The 18,660-nt window shown below is 46.5% G+C and overlaps 1 protein-coding gene across 1 annotated transcript in view; it reads left to right on the top strand.

The window, feature by feature from the left end:
* The window catches only part of LOC149440059 (echinoderm microtubule-associated protein-like 5), a gene marked incomplete at its 3' end in the record, with an annotated part of 82,642 nt that overhangs the window by 27,970 nt on the left and 36,012 nt on the right, over window positions 1-18,660 (top strand). The window contains exons 3-4 of the mRNA XM_089658984.1: window positions 11,413-11,426; window positions 18,470-18,629. Of these exons, the coding sequence (XP_089515110.1) occupies window positions 11,413-11,426; window positions 18,470-18,629 (174 nt within the window). The remainder of the gene's footprint in view (window positions 1-11,412; window positions 11,427-18,469; window positions 18,630-18,660) is intronic.

Genomic DNA, 18,660 nt, shown 5'->3' with positions numbered 1-18,660 from the left:
ATGGGATGAACGACGTCATTCCTCTGTTGCACGTCCTGGAACAAATGCTGTTAACAATGGCTGGTCAGGGTGCGGTAGACGTGGCGCACAGATCTCAACGCCACATGGCCCCTGTGGGGGCAGGACTGGAAGAAGAGGAGGAGGTAGAGGAGGACATTGGTGCTCAGGAATTATTGAGTGAAATGGGTGGTTTTTCCACTCAGCGGACAGGAGTGGAGGAGCAGGAGCATCTGGTAGAGGAGGAGGAAGAGGAGACAGAGGACCTAGACGCACCGTGGCAGTATGCTGTGGAGATGGAGGCAGGGAGTCCCTCGCATTCCTTGGCACAAATGGCCCATAGCATGCTCGGTTGCTTGCGTAGCGACAGCCGAATAATAACCATCAGACAGAGGGATGACTTTTGGCTGTCCACCTTGTTGGACCCTCGCTACCGTTCAAAAATGGTGGCCTTTTTCACACCTGCTGAGAGGGAGGCCAAAATAACGTACTATAAAAAACACCTATGTAGTCAGCTGGTCTCTGCCTGTCTGCGCCAACGTCCATCCTCAGACACTGTGGGCCCTGTGCGCTCGTGTTCCGCTGCCATGGCAGCAGGGGAGGGGTGGGGTGGTAGGAGCAGTGGCAGCTCCACCAGCAGCGGCTGCCTCAGTCTGCAGTCGATGATGAGTAGCTTTCTTCACCAGCGCAGTGAGGAAACTACTAACCAGCCGCAGCAGCAGCAGCAGCATCAGGTGGACCTGGAGCAGGACCTCAAACAACAGGCTTAGGCCTACTTGGACAGCACCCTGCCAACCGAGGTAGACAATCCCCTTGACTACTGGGCAACGAAACTTGACCTTTGGCCCCAACTAGCTGAATTTGCCCTTGAAAGGCTGTCATGCCCGGCCAGTAGCGTGGCATCGGAGCGCGTGTTTAGTGCGGCAGGAGGTATTGCAACTCCGCGGAGGACACGACTGTCCACCCAAAGTGTGGAGAGACTGACGTTTGTGAAAATGAATCAGGCGTGGATTAGTCTGGATTTCAAACCACCAGTTCCTGACACAACTGACTAAATCCGCCATGAATCATGCCCCAAACATGTGCCACTTTCAGGTCTCCTCACACTGCTGGTGTGTTCCATTTTTTGTCATAGGGTGCTGGCAGATTACGGGCCTCCCATAGCTGCTGCCAGGCCCCTAATCTGCCATGGGCCCCTATACCGCCTCCTCATGCTGCTGCCAAGTCCAGAGTCTCTCATGGGTCCCTGTACGGCCTCCCATTGCTGCTGCCTCCATCGCCACACTCTGCCATGTGCCACTTTCAGGTCTCCTCACACTGCTGGTGTGTTCCATTTTTTGTCATAGGGTGCTGGCAGATTACGGGCCTCCCATAGCTGCTGCCAGGCCCCTAATCTGCCATGGGCCCCTATACCGCCTCCTCATGCTGCTGCCAGGTCCAGAGTCTCTCATGGGTCCCTGTACGGCCTCCCATTGCTGCTGTCTCCATCGCCACACTCTGCCATGTGCCACTTTCAGGTCTCCTCACACTGCTGGTGGGTTCCATTTTTTGTCATAGGGTGCTGGCAGATTACGGGCCTCCCATAGCTGCTGCCAGGCCCGTAATCTGCCATGGGCCCCCGTACCGACTCCTCATGCTGCTGCCAGGCCCGTAATCTGTCATGGGCCACTGTTGTCGCTTGTTGGCATATTCCGCTCGTTCAGATGCTCCTTCTCCTGCTACTCCTCTTCACGGATTCCGTCAGCAGTCTTTCTTGGAATCCGTTTCCAAGAGACAACAGTTTGCGAGCACGCACCCGACGGTGCAGAAGCTGAACGTCCTCCTGTCCAAGTTGCTGCTGCCAGGCTCGTAATCTGTCATGCGCCCCTGTACCGCCTCCTCATGCTGCTGCCAGGTCCAGAGTGTGTCATGGGCCCCCGTACCGACTCCTCATGCTGCTGCCAGGCCCGTAATCTGTCATGGGCCCCTGTACCGCCTCCCCATGCTGCTGCCAGGTCCAGAGTGTGTCATGGGTCCCTGTACGGCCTCCCATTGCTGCTGCCAGGCCCGTAATCTGCCATGGGCCCCTGTACCGACTCCTCATGCTGCTGCCAGGCCCGTAATCTGTCATGGGCCCCTGTACCGCCTCCTCATGCTGCTGCCAGGTCCAGAGTGTGTCATGGGTCCCTGTACGGCCTCCCATTGCTGCTGTCTCTATCGCCACACTCTGCCATGTGCCACTTTCAGGTCTCCTCACACTGCTGGTGGTTTCCATTTTTGTCATAGGGTGCTGTATGGCCTCCCATTGCTGCTGCCTCCACCGCCACACTGTGGCTCCACACTCTGGTTTTGGCCCCGTGACTGCCCAAATGAGTGAAGTGTGCGGTGATTCTAAGATCGACGGCACTCATCTGCATGTCATACTGACTGACAGTATTATTTCTCTTCCCCAGCAGACTCCAAGGGCATTTAAATTAAAGGTACAGTGTTCTGCACTAATATTAAGTCTCTCTGAAGCCTAGAAACACCCTTTTTTAAGTTAAATTCACAGCGAATTTATTCGACTCGAATCGAATATTGTCCACGAATTCGCCGAATCAGTCGAATCGAATTTTTCATTTCTTCGCTCATCTCTAATCCTATCCATTCACTAGAGAGTGGTGACATCACTGAGAATGCATCCTATCCATTCACTAGAGACCGGTGACATCACCGAGAATGCAGCCTATCCATTCACTAGAGAGCAGTGACATCACTGAGAATGCAGCCTATCCATTCAATAGAGCGGTGACATCACTGAGAATGCAGCCTATCCATTCACTAGAGAGCGGTGACATCACTGAGAATGTAGCCTATCCATTCACTAGAGACCAGCGACATCACTGAGAATGCAGCCTATCCATTCATTAGAGAGCGGCAACATCACTGAGAACACAGCCTATCCATTCACTAGAGACCGGTGACATCACCGAGAATGCAGCCTATCCATTCACTAGAGAGCGGTGACATCACTGAGAATGCAGCCTATCCATTCAATAGAGCGGTGACATCACTGAGAATGCAGCCTATCCATTCACTAGAGAGAGGTGACATCACTGAGAATGCAGCCTATCCATTCACTAGAGACCGGCGACATCACTGAGAATGCAGCCTATCCATTCATTAGAGAGCGGCAACATCACTGAGAACACAGCCTATCCATTCACTAGAGACCAATGACATCCCTGAGAATGCAGCCTATCCATTCACCAGAGAGCGGCAACATCATTGAGAATGCAGCCTATCCATTCACTAGAGACCGGTGACATCACTGAGAATGCAGCCTATCCATTCACTAGAGACCGGTGACATCACTGAGAATGCAGCCTATCCATTCACTAGAGAGCGGTGACATCACTGAGAATGCATCCTATCCATTCACTAGAGACCGGTGACATCACTGAGAATGCATCCTATCCATTCACTAGAGAGCGGTGACATCACTGAAAATGCATCCTATCCATTCACTAGAGACCGGTGATATCACTGAGAATGCAGCCTATCCATTCACTAGAGACCGGTGACATCACATGACTTCATGACTACAGGGTTCCTCAAATACACTAAAGATGAGCAATTTGCTGACGTTCTAAAGAAAAAATAAACTAGAATCACCCCCATTACAGGCATAAGATATCTCTGATCATGGTGCTGGGAGAGAGTTTGCCCAGGACTGGCAGAGGGAATGGCATGACATCCATTGCTTTTATATGGGACGCACACAGCTGAGTACATCACCACTGAGATCATTGCAGCCAGTCCGTGTTCACATTAGAGTCTTTTTGCTGCTTCAGCCTTGGCTCAGATAAGCAGAAGGGATTTATTTGTAATGTGATGGCTGGTGTGCATGCACTGCCCTTGTTACGGTGATGGAGCCAGAGGTGGCAGGAACGGAGTTAAGATATGGGAGGATCAGCCAGTGGAGCAGGCGTGGAATTGGGGGGGGGGGTTGGGGGGGCACATTTTGCCATGGGGGCATTATGTCATGCTGTACCGCTGATCAAAGATGACACCGAGAGAGGGCACTGGTTTGGGGCTGTTTATTGTAGTGCTGTTATTTATAATATGTTTCTGTTTATATGTGAAAAAAGATCAAATAAATCTTCTGCCCATCAAGAGGTAGACTTGGGAGGTACAATTCCTCCGCAATCAGTCCTGAGTCCCTAGTGAAAGGGACCTCATTACATCTGGGTGGAACACTTTGATAAAACAAATAAAACAAAAATGTAACAATATCAACATTAAATGTAACATTTGTGTTTATTTGTATTTATTTTTAAGTTTGTAAGTAATTGTAAGTAAAGAGACGATCAGGGGAGTGTTTTATACCATGCTATATTATATCTATCTATCTATCTATCTATCTATCTATCTATCTATCTATCTATTATCTATCTATCTATCTATCTATCTATCTATCTATCTATCTATCTTCTATCTATCTATCTATCTATCTATCTATCTATCTATCTATCTATCTATCTATCTATCTATCTATCTATCTGTCTATCTGTCTATCTGTCTGTCTGTCTGTCTGTCTGCCTATCTCTCTCTCTCTCTCTCTCTCTCTCTCTATTTATCTATCTGTGCATATACATATATACAGTTGCAAGAAAAAGTATGTGAACCCCTTGGGATTACGTGGAGTTTTGCATGAATTGGGCATAAAATGTGCTCTGAACGTCATCTAAGTCACAACAATAGAAGAACACAGTCTGCTGAACATAATACTACACAAACATTAGATGTTGCCATGGTTTAATTGCACATAACATGTAAACATTCACAGTGCAGGGAGGAAAAAGTATGTGAACCTTTGGACTTAATAACTGGTTGACCCTCCTTTGGCAGCAATAACCTCAACCAAACGTTTCCTGTAGTTGCAGATCAGACCTGCACAACGATCTGGAGTAATTTTGGACCACTCCTCTTCACAAAACTGTTTCAGTGTAGCAATATTCTTGGGATGTCTGGTGTGAATCGCTCTCTTAAGGTCATGCCACAGCATTTCAATCGGGTTGAGGTCAGGACTCTGACTGGGCCACTCCAGAAGGCGTATTCTGTGCTGTTGCAGCCATTGTTTTGTTGAATGACTTGTATGCTTTGGGTCATTGTCCTGTTGCATCACCCATCCTCTGCGGAGCTTCAGTTGGCGGACAGATGGTCGTACGTTTTCCTGCAAAATGTCTTGATAAACTCTGGAATTCATTTTCCCATCAATGACAACAATCCGTCCAGGCCCTGAGGCAGCAAAGCAGCCCCAAACCATGATGCTCCCTCCGCCATGTTTTACAGTGGGGATGAGGTTTTGATGTTGGTGTGCTGGGCCTTTTTTTCTCCACACATAGTGTTGTGTTCTTCCCAAACAACTCAATCTTGGTTTCATCTGTCCACAGTATATTTTGCCAGTAGTGCTGTGGAACATCCAGGCGCTCTTTTGCAAACTTCAAACGTGCTGCAATATTCTGTTTGGACAGCAATGGCTTCCTCCGTGGTGTCCTCCCATGTACTCCATTCTTGTTTAATGTTTTCCTTATTGTAGATGTGTCAACAAAAATGTTAGCATGTGCCAGAGATTTCTGTAGGTCTTTAGCTGACACTCTGGGATTCTTCTTTACCTCATGCAGCATTCTGCGCTGTGCTCTTGCAGTCATTTTTACAGGACGACCACGCCTAGGGAGAGTAGCAACAGTGCTAAACTTTCTCCATTTGTAGACAGTCTGTCTTACCGTGGACACATGAACATCAAGACTCAAGGAGATACTTTTGTAACCCTTTCCAGCTTCATGCAAGTCAACAATTCTTGATCGTAGGTCTTCTGAGAGCTCTTTTCTGCGATTCATGGTTCACATCAGACAGTGCTTCTTGAAACCAGTAAACCCAAAACAGGTGTGTGTTATTTAAGGGCAGGACAGCTGTCAGCAACACATCCAATATCATCACACTGATTGGAGTCAAGGTTGGCTCACTCCTGGCTCCAATTAGCTCTGGGAGAAGTCATTAAGCTAGGGCCTCACATACTTTTTCCTCCCTGCACTGTGAATGTTTACATGTTATGTGCAATTAAACCATGGCAACATCTAATGTTTGTGTAGTATTATGTTCAGCAGACTGTGTTCTTCTATTGCTGTGACTTAGTTGACGTTCAGAGCACATTTTATGCCCAATTCATGCAAAACTCCACATAATCCCAAGGGGTTCACATACTTTTTCTTGCAACTGTATATATATATATATACATACACTATAAATGAAACACACATATACATACATATACATCTCTCTCACTATATATACACACACATATATATACATATTGAGAGAGATTTATATGTGTGTTTTATTTATAGTGTTTTTTTAGTGTTGTTTTATTTATAGTGTATGTGTGTGTATATATCTATATATATATATATACTGTATATCAGGATTTAGTACCCTGATAAGCTCCTGATTACATCTGGTACTCAGCACTTCGTTGATGTGTCATCTTCCACGTTGATTTGTCATCTTTCACATTGATGTGTAATCTTTCACATACGAGGTGGTATCAAACAGTTTTGAGACTAGTTTTTTAACTCACCATCAGAGGGCAGCACATGAGTGCATTCACAGTCAAAGGGAGCACTGATCTTCATAAGTCAGTGTGCCAAAAGACATCATCCTGTGTGCATTGGGAGCTGTGCAACTGGTGCTCTTCTGACCACGTGCATTACCACATCTGCTATTTCATCATAGATAGCATGTTAGAACAAAGAGCAAACATGAAATTCTGCGTGAAACCGTGCAGATCGTGCGATCTCCATAATGGTGTCAAAAGGGCGACCTTTGAGCTGGATCTTCATCTTCAGGAAGAGGGCATTTTTGGAGGTTGAGCTAGTTGAAGGTCTTCCTGATCTCTCATCCACTTCTACTGATGTTCTTCCACTTGTACCGCTTGAAACACCTAGGACGACTCATTGCAGCATCGCCATAAACTTGCCGAATCATGTCAAATGTCTCTGTGGCAGATTTGCCCAGTTTCATGCAGAATTTCACATTTGCTCTTTGTCCTAACTTGCTGTTTATGATGAAATAGCAGACGTGGTGACGCACGTGGTCAGAATAGCACCAGTTGCACAGCTCCCTATGTGCACAGGACGATGTCTGTGGCACACTGACTTATGAAGGTCAGTGATCCCTGTGACTGTGCATGCAGCCTTGTGCTGCCAACTGTTGCCATGTTACTAAACTAGTTTCGAAACATTTTGATACCGCCTTGTATGTGAAAGATGACATATCAATGTGAAAGATCACAAATCAATGTGAAAGATGACACATCAACCAAATGCTGAGTGCCAGGTGTAATCTACATTTTATATTGTTATATTCTAATCAGTAGAATGCAGTTAGGTCCCTTTTGCTAAATAGCAGGACTAAATGTCTGCATGTTTTTTCTCTTTTAAAACAGATACATTGAAAAAAAAGGGCCCCATGCATATGAGTAGAAAAAAATGCCATTTTAAGGGCTTGTTCAGGCAGCCAGATGGTGCTAAAAGTGGTTAGGTGGGTTGAGCTGTGGTTTTACCACCCTCTGACTGCCCACCTAAACACAGAAATGCAGCTGCTCAGGAATGTACACACGCTGCTGCAAAAACTAAACAGTGGGTCACATTCAGTGATCGGTACTGCCACCGAACACAACCTATTCAGGTGAATGGAGCCACGCCGCAGCTGCTTTCCTTGCACATAGTTGTGATGTGGTGGGTATTTACAGGTGGTGAGGAGGCGACATATAGCCTCGTTGCCACATGCAAATGCCTCTGAAAAGCAATCTGCTGAGGGTTGCTTTTCAGTGGGGTGGCAATATTAGCCAAACATGTGACCGAGCCCTTAGAGACATTTTACTTTTTTCTATGTCTCTGAATGTAGATCGAATTTAACCAATGTGTCCGTGCATGTGTGGCAAAAAAAACCCCCAAACCTACATTCCGATAGAAGCCCACTGGCCTAATTTGTACACCTACATGCCTAAATGTATACTGTATATGTGTATACATTCATTCTAGTGGCTGCAGCAAATTAATTTTCTAAATGTACAGTAGAATCAGTTTATGTGCATACGCTTCTAAATGCCATATACCCATAAACGTGTGTAATTAGGTTCTAAAACAACCTGGATGCTTAATCCAGAGTAGATGGGAGAACTTTAATACTGCATTGTGCATCCAATATGAAAGAGAAGGGGAGAGCTATCATCAGGCATGCAAGGGAATGGTTAAGCTGTTATCAGGTATGCAAGGGAAGGGCTGAGCTGCCATCAGGTATGCAAGGGAAGGGCTGAGCTGTCATCGGCTATGTAAGAGAAGGGGTGAGCTGTCATCAGCTATGTAAGGGAAGGGGTGAGCTGTCATCAGCTATGTAAGGGAAGGGGTGAGCTGTCATCCGCTATGTAAAGAAAGGGTGAGCTGTCATCAGCTATATAAGGGAAGGGGTGAGCTGTCATCAGCTATGTAGGGGAAGGGATGAGCTGTCATCAGCTATGTAAGGAAAGGGATGAGCTGTCTTCTGCTATGTAGGGGAAGGTGTGAGCTGTCATCAGCTATGTAAAGGAAGGGATGAGCTGTCATCTGCTATGTAGGGGAAGGGGTGAGCTGTCATCTGCTATGTAAGGGAAGGGGTGAGCTGTCATCTGCTATGTAAGGGAAGGGGTGAGCTGTCATCTGCTATGTAAGGGAAGGGGTGAGCTGTCATCTGCTATGTAAGGGAGAGGGTGAGCTGTCATCTGCTATGTAGGGGAAGGGGTGAGCTGTCATCTGCTATGTAAGGGAAGGGGTGAGCTGTCATCTGCTGTGTAGGTTCAGCAGCAGCAGGGATAGTGATGACATCGTGTGGCCAGTAGGCATATTTGGCCAATGAAGTCACTGCTATGCCCCCTACTTTACTTACATGGCTGGGGGAATCTTTTTTCGAAGATGTACCCTCCACCTCCTTTGGCACCAGTGACAATGGGAAGCTGTCATATATAGAAATGGTAAAAATACTGCTCTTATATAACATTCTCTGCTCCCGCTGAAAAGGGGGACAGTAAAAGTTTGGGTGTTCGTCCAAATGCCTGAGCAGCCAAATTTCAGTCCAAACTGAGATATGAACTGAAATGTTGACTCATCCCTGGTGACATACAGGGATTCCCTCACTTCGAAACAATTTCCTTTCACTTCCTATTTTAGCTATGTGACAGGAAGTGAAGAGAATTCTCTCCAATGGGACACAGATAGCAAACATTTATACAGGGGTGATAACTCTATCCCCCCCAAAAATGTTTTTTGCTGTGAGTTCTACTTTTGGTGCTTGGCTTAGATGTGCAAGGCGTAGATGTGCTTAGATGTGCACCCCCCCCCCTGAGGTTCAGGGGGGGGGGTGCAAGGAGGGTTCTAGTATGGTACATGCGATTTGATATTAGAAAACTCTTTATTTCTAAAACAATATAGATTACAAAGAAAAACGGTAGAATTACAGGCATGTAGCCATCTATCAGATCATATCCTCACATCTCCAACATCAGATTGCAGATGGTAAACTGAAGCTACTGACGCGTTTCGAGGGGTAAACCCTCTTACTCAGAGCTAACCTGCTTGTATAGATGCTTGCCCTTTAAATGCCCAGACCAAGAGGCTTATGCAGGTTTTTTTTTTGTGATTTTTTTTTTTATTACAGTTTAAAGCTTTCCCAAGTCCGAGTAGAGCTGCAAGACCATAAATGATTTCATGACATCATGTGAATTGGACTAGTAAATGAAAGAATATCTACATTTTGTGCTTAGCCCTTATTCCTTTAGTACTCAAGTGCTGTGTGTTTTGTATGTGCTCTTTTATATACTCTAATGTGGAGTCTTTTAGCTGCTGGACAATACAACAGTTGACAACATTGTGTTACATTGTGCTGTCTTTTTTTCATTTTCGGCAGCATTAGGCCACGTGGCGTACAGTCCAAACATAGTTGGGTATTGCTGAAGTCTTCTTGTCCTCAATTTGATATTCCCCTCCTGATCAGTTCCTGGTAAATTCTTCAGCTCAAACACATCTTCAAACTGCATTTCCAGTGTCTCATCTTTCCTCTGCTAACCAGAATTCAGATACTCTGGGAATTTTGTACAGCCTGTAGGGATGTGCTGCATTTTTTGAGACAGACAAAATAATAATGTTAGCACGGGGTAATTGATACTGCACTCTATCGGTGCCTTTCTCCGGTGTCTTGCCTCTGTTCTTTTGTGGTGACAGGGCATAACTACAGGGGGTTGCAGGGGTCGCAATTGTGACCCGGCCCCATACTCCAGGAGGCCCATGTGGCTGTTCTCTACACATGGACAGGGGGAGCAGCAAATAAAAGAAACAATGCCCTCCATGTTCCTCCTGAAGTCACTGAATGCTGGCTTCTCCTATTGTCCCTCCTACAGGAGCTGAAGGAGGAACATGGAGGGAATAGGTTTCTCTATATACCAGCCCTCCTGTCCGGCTTCCTTCTGCTGCCTGCAGGCTCTTCTTCTCTCTCCTGGTCCCCCTGTGATTTTCCCAGGCAACTTCTGTTCTCTTTCTGCCCCTCTACCCCCCGCGCTCTTCTCCGGTCCTCTCCTCGCTCTTCTCCGTTCCCCCCCTCGCTCTTCTCCGGTCCCCCCCCCATGCACTTCTCTGGTCCACCCCATGCGCTTCTCTGGTCCCTCCCATGCGCTTCTCCGGTCCCCCCCATGCGCTTCTCCGGTCCCCCCCATGCTCTTCTCCAGTCCCCTGCTGTTCTCTGGTTCCCATGCTCTTCTCTGGTTCCCATGCTCTTCTCCAGTCCCCTCAAGTGCTCTTCTCCAGTCCCCTGCTGTTCTCTGGTTCCCATGCTGTTCTCCAGTCCCCTGCTCTTCTCTGGTCCCCTGCTGTTCTCCAGTCCCCTGCTCTTCTCTGGTCCCCTGCTGTTCTCCAGTCCCCTGCTGTTCTCTGGTTCCATGCTCTTCTCTGGTCCCCTGCTGTTCCATGGTTCTCATGCTCTTCTCTGGTCCCCTGCTGTTCTCCAGTCCCCTGCTGTTGTCCATTTCCCCCTGTATTGTCTTCTAAGCCCCCCCCCCCGGCAGCAATACCGGCGCCCCCCCTCCCCTCTCTTGCCAGCTGCTGCGGGGGATCTGTCAGGATGGAAATCAGAGAAGGGGCCGGTAAACATGTCATTTTCTAGCTCCGCCCTTGTTTGAAATGACAGAGTCAATCACTGACATTGTCCATTCATAACTGAGGCATAACAAACTGTGTTTACTATGCTTCAGTTTTCGAATGAGCGGGAGGGTCTGTACAGAGCTATTCCTGTCCATTCATTCTGTACAGCTGAGGCTGCAGAGATGGAGGATGAGGGCTGTATCCTCAATCATCTTTCTCTGTCTCATAGGTGGAACATCAGAGGTCTGTTTAGACCCCTAATATTTCATCAAAGCTCCCAAATGGGGCTCCTAAAAAAAATTGTAAAAAATAATAAAGAATAATATTGTAAAATAAAATACAAATAAAATGGTAAAAAATATTTAAAAAAATTAAACAAATAAAAAACTACTAACACCAGTGGCAGAACTACCAGGGTCGCAAAGGTCACACTTAAGATTGGACCTTGGCTTTCTGCCACTGAGCTCGAAGGTGAGGGCCCCCAGCTGGGGCTCAGGAGGGCCTTCATGGCTTCTTGCACCAGGGCCCTGAAGGTTCTAGTTACACCTCTGTGTGTCATAATAATAATTAATTCATTAATTGATAAATTAATTAAATAATTGATGAGTAGGAGCAGATAGCTTTCTGGCTATTGTCTGGATGCTGAGAACTCTTTTCTCTACCTCTCTGTGTTCCTCTGCATTGCTGATGCTCCTTTATATGTCTAACCTTTCAATTCCTGGAAGGAGCCCCTGAGAGGTATATATACAGTTGTGCTCAAACGTTTGCATTCCCTGGCAGAAATCATGAAATTGTGGCATTGATATTGAAAATATGACTGATCCTGCCAAAAACTGTCTGTTATTTAAGGATAGTGATGATATGAAGTCATTTGTTATCACATAGTTGGCTCCTTTTTAAATCCTAATGACAGAAATCAACCAAATGGCCCTGATCACAAGATTTCATCCCCTACACAGAGTCTAGCATCAAATCAATGAAACTCCTGGGATATTGATCTGGTCAGGTAAGTAGCAGAGGGGGTTGTTCATCAGTTTCAGCTGCTTTGGTGTTAATGAAATTAACAACAGGTGCCCTGGATAGGCAACAATGAGACAACCCCCAAAACAGGAATGGTTTTACAGGTGGAGGCCACTGACTTTTTTCCCTACTCATCTTTTCTGACTGTTTTTCACTAGTTTTGCATTTGGCTAGGGTCAGTGTCACTACTGGTAGCATGAGGCCATACCTGGACCCTACAGAGGTTGCACAGGCAGTCCAACTCCTCCAGGATGGCACGTCAATACGTGCCATTACCAGAAGGTTTGCTGTGTCTCCCAGCACAGTCTCAAGAGCATGGAGGAGATTCCAGGAGACAGGCAGTTCCTGTAGGAGAGCTGGACAGGGCCGTAGAAGGTCCTTAACCCATCAGTAGGACCGGTATCTGCTCCTTTGTGCAAGGAGGAACAGGATGAGCTTTGCCAGAGCCCTACAAAATGACCTCCAGCAGGCCACTGGTGTGAATGTCTCTGACCAAACAATCAGAAACAGAATTATGAGGGTGGCCTGAGGGCCCGACGTCCTCTAGGGGGCCCTGGGCTCACTGGCCAGCATCATAGAGCTGGATTGGCATTTGCCATTGAACACCAGAATTGGCAGGTCCACCACCGGCACCCTGTGCTTTTCACAGATGAGAGCAGGTTCACCCTGAGCACATGTGACAGACGTGAAAGGGTCTGGAGAAGCCGTGGAGAACATTCTGCTGCCTGTAACATCGTTCAGCATGACCATTTTGGTGGTGGGTCAGTGATGGTCTGGGGAGGCATATCCATGGAGGGACACACAGACCTCTACAGGCTAGACAATGGCATCCTGACTGCCATTAGGTATCGGGATGGAATCCTTGGACCCATTGCCCATATATATATATATATATATATATATATATATATATATATATATACACGGCTCAAAAAAATGAAAGGAACACTTTGAAGCTTTGAAGACACATCAGATCTCAATGGAAAAAATATCATGCTGGATATCTATACTGATATGGACTGGGTAATGTGTTTTCTCAGTGAACGCAAAACATTCTCTTATTGGATGAGGTGGAAATCCTAACATCACCACCCGGGCACTTCACTTCATCGAGCCAGAGAACACTTTGCATTCATTGAAAAAAATACAAGACGTTCTCAAAATAGTTCCCATGCTGAGCAAGTGACCAGAGCAGTCGCTTGGCACGGAACCCAAAGGACAGTGAGGAGCACTGTAGTAGCAGCGGCTACTACAGTAATTATCTCTGCTTTCACATGGATTCTACAGGTATGGAATATGATTATTATGATTGTTCCAAGCTGCACTAGTGTAACTTCGAAAAAACAAAACAAAAAAAAAAACCACCTGTAAATCAGCTTTAACGTATATGTAAATCCAGAGCGGCTTTGTAAGGCTACAGGCCACGGTAGAGCACCAATAGTAAACCAGGATCTGCATTTTTCTCTACTGTGTTATTGTTGATGTATACACTCACCAACCACTTTATTACGTCCACCTGTCCAATGGCTTGGTAACACAAATTGCTAATCAACCAATCACATGGTAGCAACTCAATGCACTTAGGCATCTAGACGTGGTGAAGACAACTTGCTGAAGAATCAGAATGGGGAAGACTTGCTGAAGATCATAATGGGGAAGAAAGGGAATTTAGGTGACTTTGAACATGGCATGGTTGTTGGTGCCAGGCGGGCTGGCCTGAGTATTTCAATAACTGCTGATCTGCTGGGATTTTCACACACAACCATCTCTAGAGTTTACAGAGAATGGTCCGAAAAAGAGAAAATATCCAGTGAACAGCATTTGTGTGGAGGAAAATGCCTTGTTGATGTCAGAGGTCAGAGGAGAATGGGCAGACTGGTTGCTGCCCCATTCAGATGGTAAGGTCAGAATTTGGCATGACATGAACGCATGGATCCATCCTGCCTTGTATCAATGGTTCATTCTGGTGGTGGTGTCATGGTGTGGGGGAGATTTTCTTGGCACTGGCAAGGTGGACCTAATAAAGTGAACGGTGAGCAAGGCCGTGGATAAGGGGGTACCACCAGTCCTCCTGTCTGGGGCCCAGGCCAGCAGGGGGGCCCAGGCAGCTGAGTTAATCAGATGTGGGCAGGGAGGGTGATCGGCACAGCAGGGGGAGAATTACTGGAATCAATCTCCTCTATGGCTCTCTCTGCAGCTGAAAGCTGGCTTCTTCTCCTCTCCCTCCTGCTTTCAGCTACTGCAGAGAGATCCATACAGGGGATCGGTTCCAGTTATTGTCCTCCCACCACATCCATCACCCTTCCTGTGCACCATATGTATCTCCCTTCTGTCCAGACCCCCATGTGTGCCACCACCCCCCGCAGTACTTGCAGCTTCCCTCCTCTCCTTCAGCTGCAAGCACAGAATAGGATCCTTCAGGATGGAAAGTGGGGGAAGCGTCCGGTAAATATGTCACATTTACCAGCCCCTTCCTTTCCTGAATAAACACAATGAGTGATCGGTACCGATCACTCACTGTGTTCACTCATAACTGAAGCATAGTAAACTATGGGTTTTTTTTGGAGGAGGGTCCCTGTCCAGTTGGTTGTATAGGGTCCTATTGCCCTAACAGCAGCCCTGCCAGTGAGTGTATATTGGTCCTGTCATCTGTTCATAAAACCTTGAGAAAAGCAATGTGTGCTGTCTGTAGTGCACCATGTGTCCGTCTACTTTATTCTAGTCCTGGGCTGGTGACCACACCGGCAGTACAGGAATGGATGTGTGAGGGTGGGGCAGATCTGAAAGCGCAGTTCCACTTGAAAAAATAAATAAATAGAAGTCAGCAGGTACAAAAACTTTAGTTGCTGACTTTTAAAATACAGCCACTTACCTGTCCCTCGGTCCACCGATGACCTCACCACCGCTGGTTTCACTGGCCATCTTCTCTCACTGGCACCGGCATCTTTAGTGTGGGCACCCAGCTGTGATAGCTTGCGGCTTCACAGCCGGGTACCCACTGCGCATGTGCGGGAAGCGCTGTGCTTTGTGAATGGTCCCGTAGTCTTCTGGGACCTGTCATGTGTCCCAGAAGACTACGAGGAGGACAACTTCTGCTTCCGATTGCCTAGGCGATTGCAGCGGAAGTGGGAGTGGGTACCTGTCAAATTCGGGTACCCGCTCCCCAAAGTTTCGGGTGAAGCTCCGCTTGAAGGTGCATTCTGGTTTAGATCCAAGGCTGCACACTGCAATACACCCGGGTCTCTGGTCTGTAATGTATAGCTACAGAGTCCTTAATGGCATTAGCATTATACCATGGTAATGTTGCCGCTTTTGCAAACACATAACTCCCTCCATGAAGCAGAAAAAAATCCATCCCTAAATGTCTGTCTACTCTTCTTCTCACAAGTACCTGACATTTAAGGAAACCTTTAAGAAGAGTCCAACAATTAGTATTTTAATCCAAAAGGTAGAGAGAAGGTCAGGAGTAGAGTAGCTTCTACCCTATGGAGGGTCATGGTGGGGGATTTGCTATTGTGATAGCGGGGTGTATTCAGAAAGCTGGAGAGAAGGTCAGGAGAAGAGTATTTTCTACCTTTTAGAGAGTCATGTTGGAGCCGTATTATTGTGATATTACAACAATGGTTGTAATCAGAAAGGTAGGGAGAAGGTCAGGAGTAGAATAGTTTCTACCTTATGGAAAGTCATGAGTGAGGGTGTGATATCCCGGTGGTGGGTGTATTCAGAAAGCTCCAGAGAAGGTCAGGGGAAGAGTATTTTCTACCTTTTAGAGGGTGATGTTGGAGCCGTATTATTGTGATATCACAGCAATGGTTGTAATCAGAAAGATAGGGAGAAGGTCAGGAGTAGAATAGTTTCTACCTCATGAAAAGTGATGATGGAGGGTGTGATATCCCGGTGGTGGGTGTAATCAGAAAGGTAGAGAGAAGGTCAGGAGAAGAGTATTTTCTACCTTTTAGAGGGACATGTTGAAGCCGTATTATTGTGGTATCACAGCAATGGTTGTAATCAGAAAGATAGGGAGAAGGTCAGGAGTAGAATAGTTTCTACCTCATGAAAAGCGATGATGGAGGGTGTGATATCCCAGTGGTGGGTGTAATCAGAAAGGTAGAGAGAAGGTCAGCAGAAGAATATTTTCTACCTTACAGAGGGTCATGTTGGAGCTGTAATATGGTGATAGCCTAGCAATGCTTGTACTCAGAAAAGTAGGGAGAAGGTCAGGAATGGAGTAGATTCTACCTTATGGAAAGTCATGATGGATTTTGTAATATCCTGGTGGTTGGTGTAATCAGAAAGGCAGAGAGAAGGTCAGAAGTAGAGTGATGCGGGGTCATGTTGGAGGGTGTTATATCTCGGTGGTGTTTGTAATTAGAAAGGTAAAATGAAGGTGGAGAAAAGGCAAGGAGAAGCGTATTTCCTATCTTCTGGAGGCTCTTTTATGGGTGTGGTATCCCGGTGGTGGGCTTAATCAAAAAGTTAGAGAGAAGGCCAGGAGTATAATAAGTTCTACCTTATGGAGGGCTATGTTGGTGTGATATCCTGCTGGTCATGTAATCAGAAAGGTAGAGAGTAGGCCAGGAGCAGAGTATGTTCTACCTAATGGAGGGTTAAGTTGGTGTGATATCCTGGTGGTCATGTAATCAGAAAGGTAGAGAGCTGGCCAGGAGCAGAGTATGTTCTACCTAATTGATGGTTATGTTGGTGTGATATCCTGGTGGTCATGTAATCAGAAAGGTAGAGAGTAGGCTAGGAGCAGAGTATGTTCTACCTTATTTATTTTATTTTTTTATTTATTTCAGGTACTTATATATTTACTCAGTGCTTTACATATACAGTATATTGTACATTCACATCAGTCCCTAATCCTCAAGGGGCCTACAATCTAAGGCCCCTAACTCACATTCATATATACACATACTAGGGACAATTTAGACAGGAGCCAATTAACCTACCAGCATGTCTTTAGAACTAATGACCCTAGTGCTGCCAGGCGGAAGTGCTAACCATTAATAGAGAGTTATGTTGATGTGATATCCTGATGGTCATGTAATCAGAAAGGTAGAGAGAAGGCCAGGAGCAGAGTATGTTCTACCTTATGCAAGATAATGTTGGGGACGTGTGTCCTGATGGTCCTGTAGTTTGAAATGTTGATAGAAGGTCAGGAGCAGAGTATATTCTACCCAGGGGCGGACTGACAACTCATGGGGCCCCGGGCAATAGAGGATCATGGGGCCCCTGTGTCCTCGCCCACACTCAAACCACACCCAAAAAAGCCTATAAAAGGTACCAGGGGCATCTCATGGGGCCCCCTACTGACCCTGGGCCCTCGGGCAGTGTCTGAGAGCCCAAATGGTCAGTCCACCCCTGGTTCTACCTTACGGAGGGTTATGTTGATGTGATATCCTGGTGGTCCTGTAATCTGAAATGTTGATAGAAGGTCAGGAGCAGAGTATGTTCTACCTTACGGTATTGTGATATCCTGGTGGTCCTGTAGTTTGAAATGTTGATAGAAGGTCAGGAGCAGAGTATATTCTACCCAGGGGCGGACTGACAACTCATGGGGCCCCGGGCAATAGAGGATCATGGGGCCCCTGTGTCCTCGCCCACACTCAAACCACACCCAAAAAAGCCTATAAAAGGTACCAGGGGCATCTCATGGGGCCCCCTACTGACCCTGGGCCCTCGGGCAGTGTCTGAGAGCCCAAATGGTCAGTCCACCCCTGGTTCTACCTTACGGAGGGTTATGTTGATGTGATATCCTGGTGGTCCTGTAATCTGAAATGTTGATAGAAGGCCAAGAGCAGAGTATGTTCTACCGTATGCAAGATCATGTTTGGGATGTGTGTCCTGATGGTCATGTAATCAGAATGTAGAGAGAAGGCCAGGAGCAGAGTATGTTCTACCTTACGGAGGGTTATGTTGATTTGATATCCTGGTGGTCCTATAATTTGAAATGTTGATAGAAGGTCAGGAGCAGAGTATTTTCTACCTTACGATATCGTGATATCCTGGTGGTCTTGTAATTTGAAATGTTGATAGAAGGCCAGGAGCAGAGTATGTTCTACCTTACGGTATCATGATATCCTGGTGGTCATGTAGTTTGAAATGTTGATAGAAGGTCAGGAGCAGAGTATGTTGTACCTTATTGAGGGCCATGTTGGGGATGTGATATGAGTCTCCTTTTGCATTGTTTGAAAACAATACAGGGCAGGCTGACTTTCCACATTAATCATGTTAATTCACTTTTCTTTTATTTGTTCTCCTAGCTTGGCGTTGCACCCTGAACGTCTGCTGGTGGCTACGGGGCAAGTTGGGAAGGAGCCATACATCTGCGTGTGGGATTCGTACTCCGTTCAGACCGTCTCTATACTGAAAGATGTTCACACGCATGGTATCGCCTGTCTGGCATTTGACCTGGATGGGCAGGTATGGGATTTTGTCCATCATGGCCTAAGCA

Source organism: Staurois parvus, unplaced genomic scaffold (genome assembly GCF_062004578.1).
Source record: "Staurois parvus isolate SC_StPar_1 unplaced genomic scaffold, SC_StPar_1.0 ptg001121l, whole genome shotgun sequence".
Taxonomy (NCBI): domain Eukaryota; kingdom Metazoa; phylum Chordata; class Amphibia; order Anura; family Ranidae; genus Staurois; species Staurois parvus.
This window is presented reverse-complemented; position numbering and strand designations above follow the sequence as displayed.